General features: G+C 37.5%; 1 protein-coding gene across 3 annotated transcripts in view; it reads left to right on the top strand.

Annotated features, from left to right (window-relative positions):
- The first annotated feature begins 1,208 nt into the window (after window positions 1–1,208).
- KLHL20 (kelch like family member 20) overlaps window positions 1,209–22,523 on the top strand; it is a 94,609-nt gene continuing 73,294 nt past the window's right edge. The window contains exons 1-4 of one of the 3 annotated variants that reach the window (XM_082388196.1): window positions 1,310–1,365; window positions 2,288–2,351; window positions 8,838–8,895; window positions 16,322–16,895. In XM_082388196.1, coding sequence (XP_082244322.1) covers window positions 16,353–16,895 — 543 coding nt within the window. In that variant the 5' untranslated portion in view covers window positions 1,310–1,365; window positions 2,288–2,351; window positions 8,838–8,895; window positions 16,322–16,352. Of the gene's footprint in view, window positions 1,366–2,287; window positions 2,352–8,837; window positions 8,896–16,321; window positions 16,896–22,523 lie in introns of all 3 variants that reach the window. The other 2 variants (XM_082388194.1, XM_082388195.1) reach the window with 2 other exon arrangements.

The raw sequence follows: 22,523 nt of genomic DNA, 5'->3' as shown, positions 1-22,523 counted from the left end.
AATTACTCATAATGAAAAAGTTGTTCGAAAGTCAACCATCATAACCACATAAATGATCACTAGAGCTTCAGGATGGTGTCTATCTTGTTCACGACTGTATTTCCAAAGCCTAGCATGGTATTTGGCATGCAATAAGTGCTCAGTTGAGTCCATTTAAAGGAAGAGGAGAGAAAACTGACATTTGTTGAGTGCCTACTAAGTGCCAGACACACATGATCTTCATTATAATTTACTTCTCTCAACAATTGTATAAAAAGAGTATTATTTCCCTTTTACACAAAAGAAACTAATGCCTAAGTGATTAAGAAATTTGACCAAGATCACAAATCTGGTGAATCACAGGACTAGGATTTGAAACTATCGGTGTCTGGATCTAAAGACCATGCATTTCCCACTACAAGCTAATTAACAAAATGCATTCTTTCCCTTTCAGACACAACTGCAAAAATCTGTGTAGATTCCATGTGAAGAACAGCTAAAGAAAATCTGGTTACGTTCATGCTCAGCCTATAATAGTTATCAGGAAACCAGCAACAGTCTTTCACTGATATTACTGAAATTGTATCCCCCACCCTATCACCTGTTTGTTTTCTAAACATATAGTGAAAATTAGGTGGCTGTGTGCTATGGGAAAATCAGGCAAAGGACAAACTGACCAAGTTTTTTTTTTTTTTTTCTCAGTAATACTGAAGTGAGTTCAGAGAAGTGTTTGGTGAAGTGTCTCTTGTAGAATACTAAGTGAAAGGGAAGCTGACATAGCCTTAAAATCGTGAGTAAAACCCAGGTGTCTTGAAAGCTAAACTGGGAAATCTGGAGCCTAATAGATATATGGTGCCTAATAGATATATGTCGACTGCATGTACGCATGTGTCAATCATTCAATCCACAATAGGGAAAAGATTGTGCCAACAGGAAACGCGCCAGCTACAAATAAATCAAAATTCCTGGCTTTCCGTGACTCGTCCCATCTTTCTATTGGCTTCTGATGGGGAAACAAAGAAGAAAGAAGCCTTCAGTATTTAAATACTGCCAGTTCAGCGGTGAACTAGCACAGTGGTCACCGTCGGGATACAAGGAACTGGTAACGAGGACTGGCAGTCTTTGAAGGGACCTAAGCCCCCAACAAAGGGCGCATCTACTTCCTTATCCGCGCCGGAACCTCTTGACAGAGTACGTGGGTTCCAGAGGGAACGATTTAGAAACAGGACCACTTCCTGCTGCTGAAGTGGGGCGGAGGGTGCGGAGGAAATAGGCTCGAGGAGCGGCATCCTCCTTGCGTTACCCGAGGCAGAGAAGAGGCCAGAGAGGAGGCGGCGGGCGGAGGAGGCAAAGGAGCCTACTGCAGAGAAGAAAGTGTCGGAGCCGGTAGGTTAGCAGCCTTAGAGCAGGGGACAGTGGACAGCACCCAGGACTCGCTTTGCAAATCTGTGGTCCCAAGTTGCCGAGCTGCCCATTGGGTGAGGGCCGTGCGTCTCCCGCCGCCTGTCATTCGGCACCAGGAAGGGGCTGTTAGGGGACTGGGGCTGGGCCTTGCGGGGCACCAGACTGCGCTCGAGCTGGCTGACAGCCCTACTCCGGAGCCAGGGAAGGCGCTGGGCCGTTCTGCCTGAGGGCGTGGGGTTCCGCACCCTGGACAACTTCCCTAGACAGGGGCTGGAATTTGCGGGGAAGGAAGTGGATATCGTGAGTCCCACTTAACCCTCGGGACCTAGCGAAATCTTGCCAAGTGGGTGGTGGACATTGTTTCGGGAATTGAGGGAAGGGCTTGTAAAGAGAATGTTAGTCTGGAGCCATAGTTTCTCTACCCTGTTCTATCTGCCCGGGCTATCGAAAGTGGAGTTGTTTGTTTTTAAAGGCAAGTGACTGCTCCTACTCCTGTCCCTTCGGGACAGCTTAACAGCTTTCAGATCCGTTGTTAAACCAGCGTGTTCCCTATCCGATCTATCATGTTAGTACTGCTATGGGTATCTGGTGAATACTCTGTAGATATACTTGATAGGTCAAAGTTAAATGTCTCCAAAGCACTTTTTGAAGAGAGACAAGACTAACCTAGCAGTCGGGACTATTTAGCGCACTTACCCTCACATTCACATATAATCTTTTTAGCATTCAGAGTAAAGATGGTCATCTTAAAGGTACTAGGTAAGGGTTATGATTGTGCATCTGCAAAAGGCCTGTCGTGTAATAGGATATAAAATTCTTTATCACTGAACGAAATTATTGTATAGAGATTGTTATCGGAAAGATCAGAAATAGTTTTTAAGTTACTGCTTTTCTGTTGTCTTAGGTTCGGCTTTAGAGTGTGGTGAAGGGTACTTTTCATGTTGCATGGAAGGAAAGCCAATGCGCAGGTAGGCATTTAGGAAGAAAACCTTCGGTTTCACTAAATGCAATTCACATAATAATCCAGGGCTTCATTTAAAAAATTTTTAAACGCTTTCAAATCTTACCAAATTCTGCTTGTAACTAATGATTCTTGTTCTAAAATAAATCAAAAGTAGTATCAGGAATTAATAGCTTTTTAAATAGAGTAAGATATAAAACTTAAATTTCTAAAGAGTGCTGTGAGTTTTATGTAGTTAACACTTCATTTTTCCTTTTTGCATGGTAATTTTTTGTGGTAATCACTAAGTGTACTGTGATACTATATGGGTTTATTATAGTCTTAAACCATAGAATGTAGAGGGTTCTGTTGCCATATAAGACTAATGATTGCTTATAATACACTGTACTGAATGTCTAATTATGGTTTTGGTTATTTCATTGATGTTCATTGATACATTTGTTCTATTAATTAAAATAGCTGCATTGCAGGGAAGTTTGTTTGAGGACTAAAAAAGTTATTGGACATAACTTAGTCCGTAGAAAAATAGAACGGTGTGTGGGAAAACATAGACAATTCTAACCCTAGAATTTAGAAATTTAGTAATGCTTTTTCTCAATCTGTTCCAACAAATAGGACTCAAATCCTTATTGAAAATCAGCCCACTTCTATTTCTTCATTTGTAAAACTCATTTTACATTTATTGAACTGTATTTAATCATTTTTGTTTAACATCAAAGATAAATAGCTCTTGTTACAGTGGAGGATTACCGGACTGAATGTCAATATTATGACATAGTATGAGTGTGTTTCGTGTTTGGTAATTGCAATCATTGTTGCTTTTGTTGTGGTCATCCATGTACAATGCTTGGTGTCAGTCTATTTATCTCTTGTAAAAATACAATACAGTGTGTGTGTGTGGAAAAAAAAGTGAAACAATTGTGAGTACAAAAAAAAAATACTGTGTAATTTTTATCCTGAGTATAAACAAAAGTTCTCTTTAGAGTATCCATTTCAAAATGATACTGTAAATACAAGTAAGTTGAGGGCTAAGTTTATTGCCAATAAACACTTTCATTAAAAACAAACAAAACAAAACAAAACAAAACAAAAGATAAATAGCTCTGGTAGACCCTTTTAAGAGAAGAAGCATTTTGTGATGGGGGTATGACTTAGAACCAGGAGCAAGAACCAGAATATAAATGTTTTTTCCAAATCAATTATTGATTTTTTTGATTGCCCTTGACCTGTTCACCTTCTCTGTGCCCCAGTTTACTTCTGTAATGTATCTGACCAGGATATTGGGAATTAATGAATGCTTGCAAGTGCTTTGAGATCGCCAGATGAAAAGATGTTATGGATATAACAAATACCATTATCTTATTTGTGTCTGACTCTAAAGTAGGAATAATATTTGACTGAAAGTACATGAAGAAATTAACAACACATATATTAAATGCTTCATCACTTCAACTTCTAACATGATTGCAAGAATCACTGATTGCTTGTCATCCTCAGCTGCCATAAATGTCGTATCTTACGTAATTGTTTAATATGAGCTTATTATTTTTTAAAAAGGGAAGGCACAGCATGAGAATGTTTTTGGTTTATCAGTAATTTCTGTATAAAATATTTGCTTAATCACTCATACCTACCCTTTTTTTTTTCTTGCTTTTTTTATATAATATTGCCAGTTGTTTAAACATGTTGGAGAATTCTGGTGCCGTTAATTGTTAAGTTACAGTTCTTTTTTTCATCACCATCACTTGGCCAGAGCCTGGCCTACCACTGCTCTCTGGTTTTACTTTTACCTGCTACCTATGTTAAGTCATGGTCACACTTCCCTACCCTTTCCTTATGGCTGTCATTCTTGCTGCTGCAACCCAGAAAGCAGTCTCTGGGAAGTAATGTTGGGTTTATACTTACCAGCTATTGGAGAAGCTCTGAATGAGAAATAACTGTTTATATTGAGATAATTTGAATACATGTTTGTTCTCACTACTAGAGTGTGAGCCCTTTGAGTGTCATATGTCTTCTGTATCTTTGTATCCCTGGCACCTAATGATCACTGAATAATTGTTTGAATGACTGAACAACTGAACAGTGTCTACAGACTTTTCCCATGAGGGGGGAAAAAACTATGAACAAGAAAAGATTGAAAATTGCTGTTAGGGTATTCCAATGCTTAATCATAAAGTTTTATGCAACTGATTGGCATTTTATTAGTAAAGCTTCATTGCATTCATTTATTTAACTACCTATTATGGGTAAATGCTACAAAATTTAAAAGATAGGATATTCAATGAAAAGTAAGTCTCCCAATGCTGACCCTAGCTCCCAATTTTCCTCTCCAGAGGAACCACTTGAAAGCAGTTTCTTATGCATTCTTTCAGTATTGAAATACATATACAAGCATATATAGAATATCTCCCCTTTTTAAAAAACACTAATGTTCGCACATCATGCACAGTCTTCTGTATCTTTCTTTTTTCACTTCACACATTATCTTGTAGATATGACAAATACATAGACCCACCTTATTCTTTTTAATAGTTACATAGTATTTTATTATCTGTAGGTACCATAGTTAACCAGTCCCTTTGAGAGACATTTATTTCAAACGGTTTGCTGTTACAACCAGTTCTGCAGTGAATATCCTTGTATGTGGTTTTTGCCCAGTTGTGTAAGTATAGGATAAATTCTTAGATGTCAGATTGCCCAAAGAGTATGTGCATTTTAAGATTTTGGTTAATATTAACAAATTCCTCTCCTTAGAGATTATACCAGTCTGAAGTCTCACCAACAGTGTGCCCGTCTCCCAAGATACTATTTTTTAACCATTGATTTAATTTAGAGATACTAAAACATTTTGCAATGTAATTCTTCCATCTTTCCTTAAATATACAAATAGGAAACTGAGCCTGATTTTATTAGGAATTGGTTTATTCACTCACCAAACATTTATATAGTACTTGTTCTATGCCTGTATACTGTACATATACAGATGAAGTGATGGAAAGACATGTAAACAGATACCATAATACAACATGAACAGGACTTTTTTTTTTTTTTTTTGGCTGCGTTGGGTCTTTGTTGCTGCACATGGGCTTTCTCTAGTTGCAGCGATCGGGGGCTACTCTTCATTGTGATGCGTGGGCTTCTCATTGCGGTGGCTTCTCTTGTTGCGCAGCACAGGCTGTAGGCGAGTGGGCTTCGGTAGTTGTGGTGCACGGGCTCAGTAGTTGTGGCTCTTGGGCTCTAGAGCACAGGCTCAGTAGTGTGGCACACAGGCTTAGTTGCTCCGCGGCATGTAGGATCATCCCAGACCAGGAGATCGAAACCGTGTCCCCTGCATTGGCAGGCGGATTCTTAACCACTGTGCCACCAGGGAAGTCCCATGAAAAGCATTTTAATAGAGATGTAAACCTCTGCTCTGTGGAGATGAGGAAAGCTTCACAGAGGTTGTGATATTTGAGCTGGATCTTTTAGAAAGGATAAGAATTTGCTTTCAAGAATGTACTTTAAAGGATAAGAATTAAAGAAGGGAGATAATAAAGCCACCATAAACAGAAGGAACAGCTGTGCCAAAAACAAAAACGAAAACACAAAAAGACACCAAAACCTGGAAGTGTATAAGATGTATGGAATGGTAAGTATGTCTGCAGTGTAGAGTATATGAGGGAGGAAGAAGGGGAAACAAGGGGAAAAAATCATGGAAAATGAGGCTACAACCATGGGAAAGAGTTCAACTTTACCCTTTAGGTATTTAAGAGCCAATGGATGTTGTTATACAAATCAGATTTGGTTCTGGGGCTGATATTTAAGAAGATAGGATGTAGACCAGAAAGAGGGAAGAAATAATGGCAAAAAAAATACTAATTTAAAGGAGTTGTAGTAGTTTAGATGAAAGCTGATGAGGACCTGAAGTAGATCTATGGCAGTGGGGACTGAGAGAAGAGGATGGAATTAAGAGTTTAATAGTAAAATCAAAAGGATTTGGTGAATATAGAGTGAGGAAAAGGTAACGATATAAATGACTCCAAAGATCTTAGCTTGGGAAACTAGGTGCTGCCATAATGAGATCAAAAATACAGGAAGAGGAACAGGTTTTACTAAGCCAAGAATAGATTCTCTTTTGTATTCTTTAAGATTATTATGTCTAGGAAACAGCCAGGTAGAGATAGCCAGCGTGTAATTGGAATATGGATCTGGGGCAGAAGAATGGTTTGGGCTGGAGAGAAAAAAAAATTGTGAGTCATCAGTATGCAGAAAATTCTTGAAGTTGTAGGTGTGAATGAGGGTAGAACAGAAAAGGAGGATGCCAAAAGCAAAATCCTAGGGAGTACCAGGGGTGTTTAAGGTGGGGCCTAAGATGAAAACCCGTTGAAGATTCATAAATGGGTAAGAAGCTTTAGGTTCTTTGGGTATTGTTTTATTTAATTGTATCTAGAGATTTTATTGATAACGTTCACTCACGGTGAAGATCACAGATGAGCTCCTTGCGTTCAACATCAGAAGACAAATCCCATTCACATCTCTTGTCTTTAGAATTTCCAGTTTATTCTAGTTAGTCTAAAATGTATGCTTTAAAATAGTAGTATAAGGGGACTTCCCTAGTGGCGCAGTGATTACGAATCCAGGTGCCAATGCAGGGGACACGGGTTCGATCCCTGGTCTGGGAAGATCTCACATGCCATGGAGCAACTAAGCCCGTGTGCCACAACTACCGAACCCACGTGCTGCAACTACTGAAGCCCATGTGCCTAGAGCCTGTGCTCCGCAACAAGAGAAGCCACCACAATGAGAAGCCCACACACCGCAACGAAGAGTAGCTCCCGCTTGCTGCAACTAGAGAAGGCCCGTGCGCAGCCATGAAGACCCAACTCAGCCAAAAAATTAATTAATTAATTTTAAAAAATAGTAATATAAGATACACCTGCTTGATTTGGCTCTTTCTTGGTGTGCCATGCCAAGTTGGCTTACTCAACACCTCTCCTTTCTTTCCTCCTTCTACTATATAGACACAAGAAAAAAAATATTATACTTGATATCTTTAATATTCTTTGCATTTTGGGTTGGCTATGTAACACAGTGCTGCCAATGAAATGTCAGTGGAAGTTGCTGAGAGGTATCCTAGGGAGACTTGCTTTCCTGACATAAAGGGAGACCAGCTTGTTTGCATGGCCAATTGCCCTTTCTCCATCTTACCTTTATTGCTGGGCCAAGGCACCCAATGCTGACCCTCATTTCATCCAATAAACAGTGATGCCTTAAGGCTGAAGTATTCATGACCTACTTTCAGATTAAGGAATTAACTGCCTGGCTTTCTGGTATGGTAGGGAATGTACTGCCTAGTGGATGCTCTTCTAATAAGCCTCACTGGCACCTTGAGATGTTATTTCTGTTTTAAGGATTTGTATGCTCAGATCTCTAGCTCTCCCTATTCATGTGTGCTTAGGACTTTAAATGAGGGTCAACTCAGCTGAATCTTTTAAGAGCAGGCTGCTAATTTCCAAATTAAAACAAATGTTTGAAGTATAAAGGGAGAGATGCTCATTTGGTAGATAAGGAGCACAATTCCAAGCTAAGGAAAGATTCTGCAGGTCTTTGGACTAAGAGATAAAACTTGATTATAAATGCTTTAGAAGGCTATGTTTTTCTAAACTTTTTATTGTGCTTGATTTCAAATTATCATAGCCACTTATAGAAAATGACTCTTTCCTCAATTAAGACTATTACTTTTGAAGTAGATCTGAGGAACGAGTGCCATGATAGCTATGAAATTTAAGTTGACTCAAATATTTTAGATATGTGGAAATGCTGTTATTAAATGTACTTAAGGAGGTACTAAAGTTGTAGCATTCCCTTAGTAAACACGAAGAATATTTAAGATATTTTATTTGTTCTTTGGTTTATGTTTCCTACATGCATGACTTGATTTTTCTATCATTCGAGATATCAATATTCATGGGAATGACCCATCCATTTATCTAGCCTGCATTTCCTTGACCTCCTAAATTCTTGGGACTTTTACCTTCACTCACTTCAAAAATTCATTTCCTACTATCACTCAGAAAATCTCTCTCTGAAACCGTTTTAAGTCCTAATAACTTGTTTTCTGACCATAACCTCTTGAATGCCCATTCCAGCTGCTCTTTGACCTAATCATAATCAACATGCTTTTGTCTCTTGTGTTTTTACACAGTTTACTCCTGCAACCACTTCAACCATTTTCTAGCCACCACTCACTCAACTCCCGAGTTTGTCCATGGCATTTACCCATTCTAGATTAAGGCAGGCATTTATATTCTGTAATTTGGGCTGTTGATTACTGCTGGATAAAACCAGCCACAGGGAATTCATGCTACTGTATTCAGAGTCTTTAATATCATTCGGGCCAACAGTGTCATCCAACAGTATTTCTGAGTCCCTAATCAATGCTTACTCATTCTCCACAGTAGCTATTTCACATCCTTATCCATTCTTCTCATAATCCTCTTAACACTCCTTTCAGTGGCAGCAAGTGACCTGCTCCCCCAACTTCCAACTTCACAGAAAAAAGAGGCCATCAGGTATGAACTTCCTCAAGCTCCTGACACCTCCTTACCCAAAAATAAATGTATCTGTTTCCACACTATGTTTCTTCCCACTGCCTTACTCTGACCTCTTATGGTGAGCCCTTCTTCCTTTTGTCTAAGATCCATTCTTCTGTATTTTGTTTCTAAATACTCCCACTTTTCAAGAATTTGCTCCATCATTTATTCTCTCCCTCTTTGCATATATTTTAAAACTTCTCCCTCCTTCTGGTTCTTTGCATCAATATATAATCATTTTCCAGTTATTACTCTCTTTAAACAGACATAGTAGTTTGTCTCTTTTCACAGCCAAGCTTCTTTCTAGAAATACTGTATACCCACTGTCTCTGTCTTCACCTTCATTGATGACTGCCATTGACTACCTCAGGTTTTTACTGAAAGTTTAGGGATAATGAAGGAGGCCATAAAGGTTTGGCCATTCATTATTTTCTCACTGGCTGTTTCTCTCCTTAAATCACAACCTGCCACCAGTTTTAATCAGTCTCTGTTTCTTTTCCTTTCTAATTCTCTTTCTCCCCCTGAAACTTTCTCCCTTTGAAATTACTGTTACTTTATTATACTGAGTAGTTTAGTTCTCTTTGTTACAATCTTGCTACCTCTAGAACAGAGGTTAAAAAACAAAATCCTCATATATCTTATAGGTAGTTCATATAAGTGCATGGCATAGTTTCACATAAGAAAGAGTGGTGGGGACTGTGGTGAACTAAGATTCCAAGCCCTCCTAATGATATTCAAATTCAATTTAAATTTCAAAACAAACCAAAAAATACTGCAGACGAAGTACATCTAATGGTCTTTATCATCCCAAGGGGCCCTCACCTTGCGTTTTATATTTAAAAGGCCCAAATAGATGTTTTCTTAAAAGCACCATCTGTCTCTGAAATAAACATTGCCCTTTCCCACAGAATGTGAAAGAATAATTGAAAAAAATTTTAATAGCAGCTTTTTCCTTCCAATTATATGTAGAAATTCAAATGTAGTAATTAGTTTTTTTTGGTTTTTTTTTTTAGCTACGTCGGGTCTTCGTTGTGGCACGCCGGCTTCTCTCTAGTTGTGGCATGCAGGTTTTCTCTCTACTTGTGGTGTGTGGGCTCCAGGGCATGTGGGCTCTGTAGGTTGCGGCCCCCGGGCTCTCTTGTTGAGGCGTGAGAGCTCAGTAGTTGTGGCGCGTGGGCTTAGTTGCACCGCGGCATATGGAATCTTTGTTCCCCGACCAGGGATCGAACCCGGGTCCCCTGCATTGGAAGGCAGATTCTTTACCACTGGACCACCAGGGAAGTCCCTACAGTTTCTTAAAATGATTTCATACATAATGTCTGATTTTTTAGATTTATTGACATTTTGGTAAATGTGAATCCTTCTTGTTTTATTTCATTTTGTATGTTTGACAAGACTTCACTCTTACTTTTTTTCTTTCCGTTATAGCTACATTTTGAATCATTACTTTCTCCATGTTGTTATTTCCTTTCAACTTAGGTCAACATAGTCTCTTTGTAAAAACCAATATTTTCCGCTAATAAAGAAATTTTATTTATTGGTCAAATTTATTAGCCAGTTATTATATTAGTCAAACTTTAATTTGTGTTAAAATAACCTGCTTGCTAAATGCAGACTCTGGAACTACACCCCCAGAGATATTGATTCTCTAGCCCCTCTTAAGAATCTGTGCTTTTACCAAGCACCCCCGCATAGCTGGTGTTAGAGAAACAGTATTTTAAAACTTAATGTAACAGCCTAACAGGAACTGGGCAGTCAGCCATGAAGAAAGAGTATCTAGTCTTCTAACAACATTTTTACTTCATTTGAAAGAAAAGGCACAAATTCAAACCATAATTCTAAATCTATCAGTACCATATTTAGAAAATCTGATAATAATGGAGCAAGAACCTCTATATACAGGAGTAGTTGGCCAGTCAAAGCAAGGGCAATTTTCTGTATTAAAGTTGGTTAGTAAATTTAGAACATGTGGCTAATTTTACTGTTTCACATTTTAACTACTGTGTTTTTGGTATCAGAAAGTTTGGGGCTGAAAGTAACATAAAGTTTCTTGACTCAAACTGGCTTAATCGATATGGACATCTTTTATTTACATAACGAGAAGGCCATAGGTAGTGTGAGCTCCAGGGCTGGTCAATGCATGGCCTGATAGTACCTTCTTGGACCCAAGTTCTCTCTGTGTCTCCAGTGTAGCCTCTTCCCTATCAGCTTCATCTTGACCTAAAATTGCAAGAGAATTTGGGATTCATCCTTAAAGCTGGGGACATGGTCAGCTTCCTGTGAAGTACATGGCTGGTAGAAAGAAGTAAGATTTTGTTAAGGTTTGAGAGAGTTGATGGTAAAATATGCCATTAATAGACTTTATCTTGAAGTTATGTTTTGCATAAGCACTTAATGAATACAAAATCTGCTAAACTGATTGGCAGATTTTATACCCTTTTGGTTTTAGAAAGACTGATTCTTTCCTAGAATTGGCAGTCCTTCTCCCCCCTTTTTTTTAACATCTTTATTGGAGTATAATTGCTTTACAATGGTGTGTTAGTTTCTGCTTTATAACAAAGTGAATCAGCTATACATATACATATATCCCCATGTCTCCTCCCTCTTGGTGCTGGGAAAACTGGACAGCTACATGTAAAAGAATGAAATTAGAACACTCCCTAACACCGTAAACAAAAATAAACTCCAAATGAATTAAAGACCTAAATGTAAGACCAGACACTATAAAACTCTTAGAGGAAAACAGAGGAAGAACACTCTATGACATAAATCACAGCAAGATCCTTTTTGACCCACCTCCTAGAGAAATGGAAATAAAAACAAAAATAAACAAATGGGACCTAATGAAACTTAAAAGCTTTTGCACAGCAAAGGAAAACATAAACAACATGAAAAGACAACGCTCACAATGGGAGAAAATATTTGCAAATGAAGCAATTGGCAGTCCTTTTGTGGGAGAAGGCAAAAGCTCTATTTGGTCTCCTTAGTTTGTTAACTGTGGATAGAGTCCAGAATAATCCTTCCACTTAGCTCCTTCAGCCTTAAAACATATGTAAATTAGTCTTGAAAATTAAGTTAATAAAAATGTTATTTGAGTTCAATTTCTTTATGTATATATTATATTATATATATATATATATATATATATATATATATTTGTAATGTCGTTAGTTCACTATTGGGATAGAAAAGCAAATAATTTCAGATCCTCTGGTTTCTCCAGATGAATTTTCACTTGGACAATCAGGCTTGCTCCCCCAAGCCTTTAATTAAAAGCTTTCCTAATCAAAAAAAAAAAAAACAAACACACACACACACAAAAAACAAAAACAAGAAAGCAAATGAACTTATTTACAAAATAGAAATTGACTCACAAACATAGAAAGCAAACTTACAGTTACCAAAGCGGATAGTGGAGGGGGGGGTTATAAATTAGGAGTTTAAGATTAACATATACACAGGATAAAATAGATAAACAATAAGGACATACTGTATAGCACAGGGAAATATATTCAATATCTTGTAATAACCTATAATGGGAAACAATCTGAAAAAGAACATATATATATATATGTATACATATATGTATGTATAACTGAATCACTTTGCTCTACACCTAAAACTAACAACATTGTAAATTAACCATACTTCAATTTTTAAAAAGTGGTTAAAAAAAATAGCTTTCCTAGGGTTCTTTCCTCTTGCTAGGGAGCAGTTCACACTTTAGTTTACCACCCCACCCCTCAAATCATTAGAGTACTTAATCCATCAGACTCCAAACAAAGAAGTTGTGAATATAGATGTGACAAGGTATGAACACAACCTATTTCTGGGACACTTACTATAACTTCCCCTCAAAGATGCCCAGAAAAATGTACTGGGATGTATGGGGTGAGGTGGTGGGGGGAGAAAAAACAAACCATTTCTGCCAGTAGAACCCTTTGGATGTGATGAGACTGTTGGAGGATGTGGGCTTAGATTTTTTTTAAGTAAACATTTACAAAAACAAATAGCAGAACCACAGAAGAAATAACTTAATGTATAGAATTAAATATAACGTCTAGAATTAAATTGCTAGAATTAAATACAACTTCTCAGAAGATTTTAAATGAGGCACCCCTTATAGTCTCGGTGATCCTTGTTCTTGCTCCTTCTTATTCTCCTAAAAGAGCAGCGTAGTCCAGCCATGTGGCAGCGTGCTTGCCTTTTCTCCCTTCTAAGAACAACAACCACGTAAACCAGATTGCCAGGATCATTTCCGTTTCAAATGCTCCATCTAGTTGACCAAAACAGTTCAGGATAAAGCACTGACTTTGGAGTCAGAGGACCTACATTCAGACAAATCCCAACACTGTCATTTTCCTTGTGAGGTAAGTGTAATTATCCCCACAATTACAAATGATGAACTTGAGGATCAGAGAAGTTAAGTAATTTGCCCAAGATTATACCTAGTAAATGATGCAGCTAAGGTTTGAATCTATGTTTGCCTGGCTACAAACTGGGCATTCTTTCAAGAGAACCAGACAAGAAAGTTTGGAGGGTATAGTTTATTTTGGCAGGAAGAAAAGCTGAATTTATTTGACAGCTATTTAATGAGCACTGGATCCACATGTTGAAGGATAGCATTGAGTAAAAGAGAACAGAGGCCTTGTTTTCATGGAGCTTATGTTCTGGTTGGGAGAGAAAGCCAATACATTATATCAGGAGGTAATTATTTAAGAAGAAAAATTAAGCACAGTAAAGGGTATAGGGTAGTAGAAGTAAGAGATGCTGTTTCGTATAAGGTGGTCTGATAAGTTGACATTTGAACAGAAATCTGAAAGAAATAAGGGAATGAGCTCTGCAGATATTCGGGGAAGAACCTTTCAGGAAGAAGGATTAAGGCTCTGAAGCAAGAGAGGCCTTGGCATGTCCCAGAAATAGCAAGGAAGTCTGTGTGACTAGAGAACCATGAGTAAGGGGAAAGTGGGAGATGAATTCAGAGAGTTAGCCAGGGGAGGAGTCATATAGAAGTTCGTAAACTCTATAGGCTTTGTTTTTTGCTACTGATATGAGTGTTTAAAGGATTTTGAGCAGAGGAATGGTATAGTCTGACTTTTCTAAAGGATCATTTTGATTGTTTAGAGAAGAGAATATAAATCAGCAAAGGTGGAAGCAAGCAGACCACTTATGAGGCTATTATCATATAAAGAAGTGTGAGGATACCCTGAATTAGGGTGGGACTAGTGGAAAGGTAGAGAAATGGTTGGATTCTAGGTATTATTTGGAGGTAGAATGACAGAATTTGCTGATGGATTGGGTTTGAGGGTATGTGGAAGGGAAGGGGCTCCAAGATTATTGGCCTGGGACTTCCCTAGTGGCTCAGTGGTTAAGAATCTGCCTGTCAATGCAGGGGACACAGGTTCGAGCCCTGGTCCGGGAAGATCCCACATGCTGCGGAGCAACTAAGCCTGCAGACCACAACTACTGAGACCACGTGCCACAACTACTGAAGCCCGCGTGCCTAGAGCCTGTGCTCCGCAACAAAGAGTGGCCCCCGCTCGACACAACTAGAGAAAGCCTATGTGCAGCAACGAAGACCCAATGCAGCCAAAAATAAATTAATCAATTAATTAATTTTTTTTAAAAAAGATTTTTGGCCTGAGCAGCTGGAACAATGAAACTGCCTTTTACTGATCTGGGGAAGACTAGAGGAGAGACATATACTTGTACAAAAGTAGAGAGTCAAGGAATCAGTTTTAGATATATCATTAAGATAAATTGAGTTTGAGTGATGGTGGGACATTCGTATGGATCCAAATGCGGGATTTATCCAGGTAGGAGTTAAGAATCCTTTAGCCATTCACATATGGGTGATGGGAACCATGAGATTAAATGCACTTCCCCAAGAATGTGTATAGAGAGAAGATAAAACAGAACTTTTGAGAATGACCACATTTAAGAGAATTCCTTCCAAGTTTGCAAACCAGACAGTTGATAAGAATAGAGAAATTACCGATTCTTGAAAGTCAGAATCTATACAATCTAATACAATCATAAGTGTTTTTATTTGCATACTGTTTTTTTTTAAAAAAAAAAGTAGATATGTAGAAATTAGCTTCCATATTGTAGTTAGGTGAAATAAAAAATTGTTTATGTCTGAGTTCAACAGTACCATCTGTGTACATAATTAAGGTCAGAACAAAAACTCTTTAATTTCAACATACAATGTCAGTATTATAATGGAAAATTTTTAAATGGTCTTGTCTTTAATGGTGGTTCTTTTTTAAAGCTTGAGTGTACCACTGTTAACCACGTGATTTATTATTTCAGCATCTACTACAAACAAGAGACCATTAAGTACTGTGGCTAAAAGCTTTTTTGCTTGTTTACATGGGTGGTAAAAATTATCCTTTAACTGCTCAGTTTTATGTTTCAGTTTTAAATTGTCAAGCATAAACAGTGCTGTTTCTACCAGATGTCAGGAATTATGAACAGTTTGTACTATAGAATACAGTTACCTGTAGGCTGAGGCCAAGCATAGAAATATTGAATTTATAAGTACTTGGGAAAAACAGGTTGCTGCTGAAGAAAGGAAGAGCTAAGTGTAGTTTCTTCTTCCTAAAATGCCCTTTTAGATTCTCCTCTCCTTCCCTGGGGATTCTGTCAACACTCTAGTGTTTTATTATACTGTCGGTTTTGTCAGTGCTACAGCTTTAGGGGTAGTAAACTGATACTGTCTCTTGCAGGCCAGTATTAGACTATCTCAGTACAGTCATAGATGATTAGTTTCTGAGACTCATATGAGTCAGAAGACTGCTTAGTAAGTAGAGAATCAGAAACAGAAGTATAACGATCTGAAGCATGTGTGTAGGATATTTCACCTAAGCTCTGGAAAAACGCAATGTAATATTCCTACTTCACACACAAAAAAATACATACCTTTGTAATAACCTGATAGCTTATGCCAGTCAGGTCTATGTTCCAGTATAAACAAATAACTATAGATTTTGCCTTTCTGAACCACATTTTTTATCCTGGTTGCCCCCTTTCTGGCTATTCATGTGTTTCTCCTTCTAGATAATTAGGTTCCCCGATTGCCTCTTTATATTTCTTTGAATTTTCCTCAGTCCATAGCAAAATGCTTTGTAAAATATAAGAACTAGTAAATATTTGTTAAAAACATAGTTATCATCTTAATTGACGGGCATAGATTCTCTTTTTTCTCCATGTTGATAGATACAGTGTGATGATTATGAAAACCCAAATATCTTAGTTCTAATTATTTGTCAATAATTTAAGTTTGTGGCATTTACCTAGTAAGTTAGCACCTGAATTTCTACATACAAAATACATGTGAAATGCAGGAATGAGCTTCTAAAAATATTCCCATCTTCTCTTCTCTCTCCCACCCCCATCTCTGTAGGTGTACCAACATTCGACCAGGAGAGACTGGAATGGATGTAACAAGCCGCTGCACCCTTGGAGACCCCAACAAACTGCCAGAAGGGGTTCCCCAACCTGCCCGCATGCCCTATATCTCAGACAAGCACCCTCGACAAACCTTGGAAGTGATTAACCTTCTGAGAAAGCACCGGGAGCTGTGCGATGTGGTGCTAGTTGTGGGCGCTAAGAAGATATATGCCCATCGAGTCATTTTGTCAGCCTGTAGTCCCTACTTCCGAGCTATGTTTACAGGAGAATTGGCAGAGAGCCGTCAGACGGAAGTTGTGATCCGAGACATAGATGAGAGGGCTATGGAACTACTGATAGACTTTGCATATACCTCCCAGATAACTGTGGAAGAGGGCAATGTTCAGACCCTTCTGCCAGCTGCTTGCCTCCTTCAGCTGGCAGAAATACAGGAAGCCTGTTGTGAATTCTTAAAGAGACAATTAGATCCTTCTAACTGCCTGGGCATTCGGGCTTTTGCTGACACACATTCATGTCGTGAGTTGCTAAGGATAGCAGACAAGTTCACTCAACATAACTTTCAAGAGGTGAGTTGTACTTGGTGGTTTGATGCATTCACAATGTATTTGTCAGGAGAACAATATGGGTTCACTATTCTGCTAACATATACCTGTTTAGGTATTTACTGCTAATTCTAACTCATAATATCAAAGAAATGTTATAAATACTAAGCCTGGTTTTTATTTTAGAGGACAATTTTGTGTTCTGTTAGCAAAACTAAAGTTTTCAGGGATTGATTTCCCTAGACATATTCATAAAAGGCTAATTTATAAGCCAGAATGCAGTTTATTACTGATAGGATACTTGGTATTGGTCATTTTTATAAAGCACTTCCTTCCTGATTATATGATTGTTCAGCAGAATAAATTGTAGATTAGAGATTATTTGAACTAATAATCAGAAAAATGAAATTGGATGTTATTAGAAGGATTTTTTTATTAAACCTGTTATTTTTCATTTATTCATTCATTTAATAAGTATTTGTAAAGCTATTATACTTCAGCCACTGTGCTTGGGAACAAAGGCTACAGTAATGAACAAGATGCCTAGGGTGTCTGTTCTAGTGGAAATTATAATCTAGCAGGGAAGATAGCCATTGAATTCATGATTACATAAATAAATAATTACAGTTAATGGGTGCTACAGAGAAGAAACCCTGGATGATTTAACAGTGTATTACAGAGATTTAACTTTGGTTCTGGAACAGTTCATACAAAATTCTGAAACATGAAGCGTAACAAGTTCAAGGAACTGAAAGAAACCCAGTGAGATCCAGAGGGCAAAAGGGAGGATGTAACATAATGATTTTACAGAAAGAATAGAGCCAGATCACAATGGAGTTAATAGACCATGTTAAGAATTTGAAATGTAATCTTAAGACCAATAGAAAACCATTAAAAGGGCTTTCCTGGTGGTGCAGTGGTTAAGAATCCGCCTGCCAATGCAGGAGACATGGGTTCGAGCCCTGGTCTGGGAAGATCCCACATGCTGTGGAGCAACTAAGCCTGTGCACCACAACTACTTAACCTGTGCTCTAGAGCCCTGAGCCACAACTACTGAAGCCCGCACGCCTAGAGCCCATGCTCTGCAACAAGAGAAGCCACTGCGGTGAGAAACCTGAACACCACATGAAGAGTAACCCCTGCTCGCCGCAACTAGAGAAAGCCCATGCACAGCAACAAAGACCCAACACAGCCAAAAATAAATAAATAAATAAATTTATTTAAAAAAAGAAAAGAAAACCATTAAAGGGTTTTAAGCAAAGGAAAGACATGGTTCATTTTATTCCTTAATACCACTCTTCTGTCCAACAGGATAACTTCCAATGGATCAAAGATTTAAAAAATACAAAGTGAAACCATGAAAATAGTAGCAGATGACATGAAGCAATTCCTTTATAATCTTGAAATGAAGAAGGCCTTTGTAATTGACTAACCCAGAAAGCATAGAAGAAAATATTGATAGATTTAACTATATAAAAATTAAAAATTTCTGCATGGTAAAACAAAACAATATCAGGACAAAAATCAAAGACAAACTGGGGGAAAATATTTTCAATTCATATTACAGACGATATATCCTTAATACATCAAGAGCTCCTATTGGTCAATAACCTAGACCAGTGACCTAACAGAAAAATGGGCAGTAAACAAGAAGTTCAGATTGCCCTTAAACATATGAAAATCTGCTCAAGTTTGTTCATACTAACTGAAAAATGAATTAAAACTATACCACAGTACTATTTTTTATCTATCAGATTACAAATTTGTAATCTATCAGATTGCAAGTATCCAGAAGTTTGATTACACACCCTGTTGACAAGACCATGGAGAAATATCTACACTGCTAGTGTAAGTATAAATTGATATAACCCCTCTGTAAGGAAATTGGGCAGTATATCAAAATTACACACTTTTTGTTCACACTCTTTGACTCGGCAATCTCATTTCTGGGAATCTGTACTAGAAATGAAATGGAGAGGGGAACAATTTGAGGAGGTAAAATCATGGGTTCCATTTTAGATATATTCAGTTTGAAATGCCTGTGAGATAGCTAAATAGAGACACTGAGCAGCTCACTGTTTATATGCATCTTTATCTTAGAAAAGAGGTTAGGCTGAGATTAAAATTTAGGAGTCATCAACATAGTAATGAAGTCATAATAATTAAACTATGGCTTAACCCTTTTTAGGCAGGATATAACCCTGAAGCCATAAAAGAAAACTGACATATTTGTATATAAATTTAAAACTTTTTTATATTTTATATAAATATAAAACGTTTTTACAAAAAGCACCATAAACAAGGTTAAAAAAATCAATGCCAATGAGATCACCTAGTAGGAAGAGAGAAGAGAAAAGCCCTAAAATTTTTCCAAATATTGAAGGATGATTAGTGAAAAAGCAACTGACAAAGGAAGCTGGGAATAACTAGCGTAGAGAAAGGAGGAAAACCAGCAACGTGGGGGTCATGAAATGCAAAGGAAGGGATTGATTAAGGAGGATACACACACACACACAGACACACATACACATACACACACACACACATACATACAGTTGGCTTTCCATATTTGCTGATTCTGCATTCACAGATTCAACCAACTGTGGATCAAAAATTTGAAAAAAAATTCCATAAAGTTCCCAAAGATAATGTTTGAATTTGTCAGGTGCTGGCAACTATTTACATAACATTTACATTGTATTAGGTATTATAAGTTAACCTAGAGATGATTTAAAGTATATGGGAGGATTGTGTAGGTTATTATGCAAATACTGTGCCATTTTATATGAGTCTTGAGCATCCATGAATTTTAGTATCCTGGGGGCACAGGGGAGTGGGGTGGAGGGCAATCCTGGAACCAATCCTCCTCAGATACCAGTGGATAACTATTTATGCTGGAACAGCCAGGTAATTCCAAAATTTAATATTAGAATCATTGGCTTTAAGAAATATTAAAACAGGGGCTTCCCTGGTGGCGCAGTGGTTAAGAATCCGCCTGCCAACGCAGGGGACACGGGTTCGAGCCCTGGTCCCGGAAGATCCCACATGCCGCGGAGCAGCTGGGCCCGTGAGCCACAATTACTGAGCCTGCGCGTCTGGAGCCTGTGCTCCGCAACAAGAGAGGCCGCGATAGTGAGAGGCCTGTGCACTGCAATGAAGAGTGGCCCCCACTTGCCACAACTGGAGAAAGCCCTCGCACAGAAACGAAGACCCAACACAGCCATAAATAAATAAATAAATAAATAATTTACCAAAAAAAAGAAATATTAAAACAATACAAACAGTTTGGAACTAAAGAAGGAATAGATCAGTGGCGCTGAGAAGGAAGTAGATGTTTCAAGTCAGTGGAGGAAAGTAAAATTGTTTAATATGTGTCTTTAGTAAAACTGGTGATTTGGGGAAAAAATAAATTCTTTAAACAGATGGAATTCCCAAATGATAAATAAATTAAACCTAAAAAATTAAATTCTAAAAGTACTAGAAGAAAGCATTAGTAGGCTGGGGGTAAAAACGGCCTTTCTAAGCAGGATATAACCCAGAAGCCATATAGAAAGATTGATAAATTTGATTGCATAAAAATTAAATATTGTTCATAGCAACAGTAACAACCAATAAAGCACCATAAACTAAATTAAGTAATGCCAAACTCAGAAAACCTATTTTGCGCATACGTGTCAGAAAAAAACACTAATTCCCATTAAGACTCATACAAATTCAAATACAAATGAGAAAAACCATAAAAAATACATTAGAAAAATAGGCAAAGGATATGAATAAGCGATGTGTAAAAAAGATATTCAGGTGTAAAATAAACATATGAAAGGATACTCACCATTACACATAACTAAAGAAACATACATCAAAACATTTCTTAACCTATCAGATTGGAAAAATAATTTTTAAACTTTATTTGAAAAAAATTCAAATGTATAAAAAATTGTGGGAAAAAGAAAACTTTCACGTACCCTTTACCAAGATTCACCACTTCTTAACATTTTGCCACATTTTCTCTATCATTTTGTCCTTATTATATAAATATTTTTCTTTCAACAATTTGAGAGTATACTGCATACATCATATTCCTTTACCCCTGAATGCTTCAATGTGTATAATCCCTTATTGGTCGTATCATTTGCAAATATTTTCTCCCATTCAGTAGGTTGTCTTTTTGTTTTGTCGATGGTTTCCTTTGCCGTGCAAAGGCTTTTAAGTGTAATTAGGTCCCATGTGTTTATTTTTGCTTTTATTTCCTTTACTTTAGGAGACGCATCCAAAACAATATTGCTGCAATTGTGTCAAAGAGTGTTCTGCCTGTGTTTTCCTCTAGGAGTTTCATAGTATCTGGTCTTACATTTAGGTCTTTAATCCATTTTGAGGGGTTTTTAAAAAATTTTTTCAAAAGCAGCGAGCTTAATTCATAGTATTATTCATAGAACTTTTGTGGGGGGGTTTGTTTATTTTTTTAATTTTTATTGAAATATAGTTGACTTACAATGTTGTGTTAGTTTCAGATGTACAGTAAAATGATTCAGTTACTATTCTTTTTTACATTCTCTTCCATTGTAAGTTATTACAAGATATTGAGTACAGTTTCCTGTGCTAGACAATAGGTCCTTGTTGGTTATCTATTTTATATACAGTAGTATGTTTATTTGAATCCCAAACTCCTAATTCATTTTGAGTTTATTTTTCTATATGGTGTTAGAGAATGTTCTAATTCTCTTTTATGTAGCTGTCCAGTCTTCCCAGCACCACTTATTGAAGAGACTGTCTTTTCTCCATGGTATATTCTTGCCTCCTTTGTTGTAGATTAATTGACTATAATGGCATGGGTTTATATCTGGCCTTTCTGGCCTGTCCCATTGATCTATGTGTCTGTTTTTGTGCAAGTATCATACTGTTTTGATTACTGTAGCTCTGTAGGAGAATCTGAAGTCAGGGAGCATGATTCCTCCAGCTCTGTTCTTTTTTCTCCAGATTGTTTTGGCTATTCGGGGTCTTTTGTGTTCCCATTCAAATTTTTTAATTATTTGTTCTGGTTCTGTGAAAAATGCCATTGGTCATTTGATAGGGGTTGCATTGAATCTGTAGATTACCTTGGGTAGTGTGGTAATTTTAACAATATTGATTCTTCCAATCCAAGAACACAGTATATCTTTCCATCTGTTTGTGTTGTGTTCAGTTTCTTTCATCAGCGTCTTACAGTTTTCAGAGTACAGGTCTTCTGCCTTCTCAGGTAGGTTTATTACTAGGTATTTTATTCTTTTCAATGTGATGATAAATGGGATTGTTTCCTTAATTCCTCCTTCTGATACTTCATGTTAGTGGACAGAAATGCAACAGATTTTTGTATATTAATTTTGTACCTGCAACTTTACCAAATTCTTTGATGAGTTCTAGTAGTTTTCTTGAGGCATCTTTAGGATTTTCTATGTATAGTATCATGTCATCTGCAAACAATGACAGTTTTACTTCTTCCTTTCCAATTTGGGTTCCATTTATTTCTTTTTCTTCTCTGATTGCTGTGGCAAGGACTTCCAAAACTATGTTGAATAAAAGTGGTGAGAGACTTCCTTGGTGGCACAGTGGTTAAGAATCTGCCTGCCACTGCAGGGGACACAGTTTGATCCCTGGTCCAGGAAGATCCCACAT

The sequence above is a fragment of the Balaenoptera borealis genome (assembly GCF_965194805.1).
Source record: "Balaenoptera borealis genome assembly, chromosome: 1".
In the NCBI taxonomy this organism is placed as follows: Eukaryota; Metazoa; Chordata; class Mammalia; order Artiodactyla; family Balaenopteridae; genus Balaenoptera; species Balaenoptera borealis.
The sequence above is the reverse complement of the archived record's forward strand: the minus strand, read 5'-3'. Positions and strand labels throughout refer to the sequence as shown.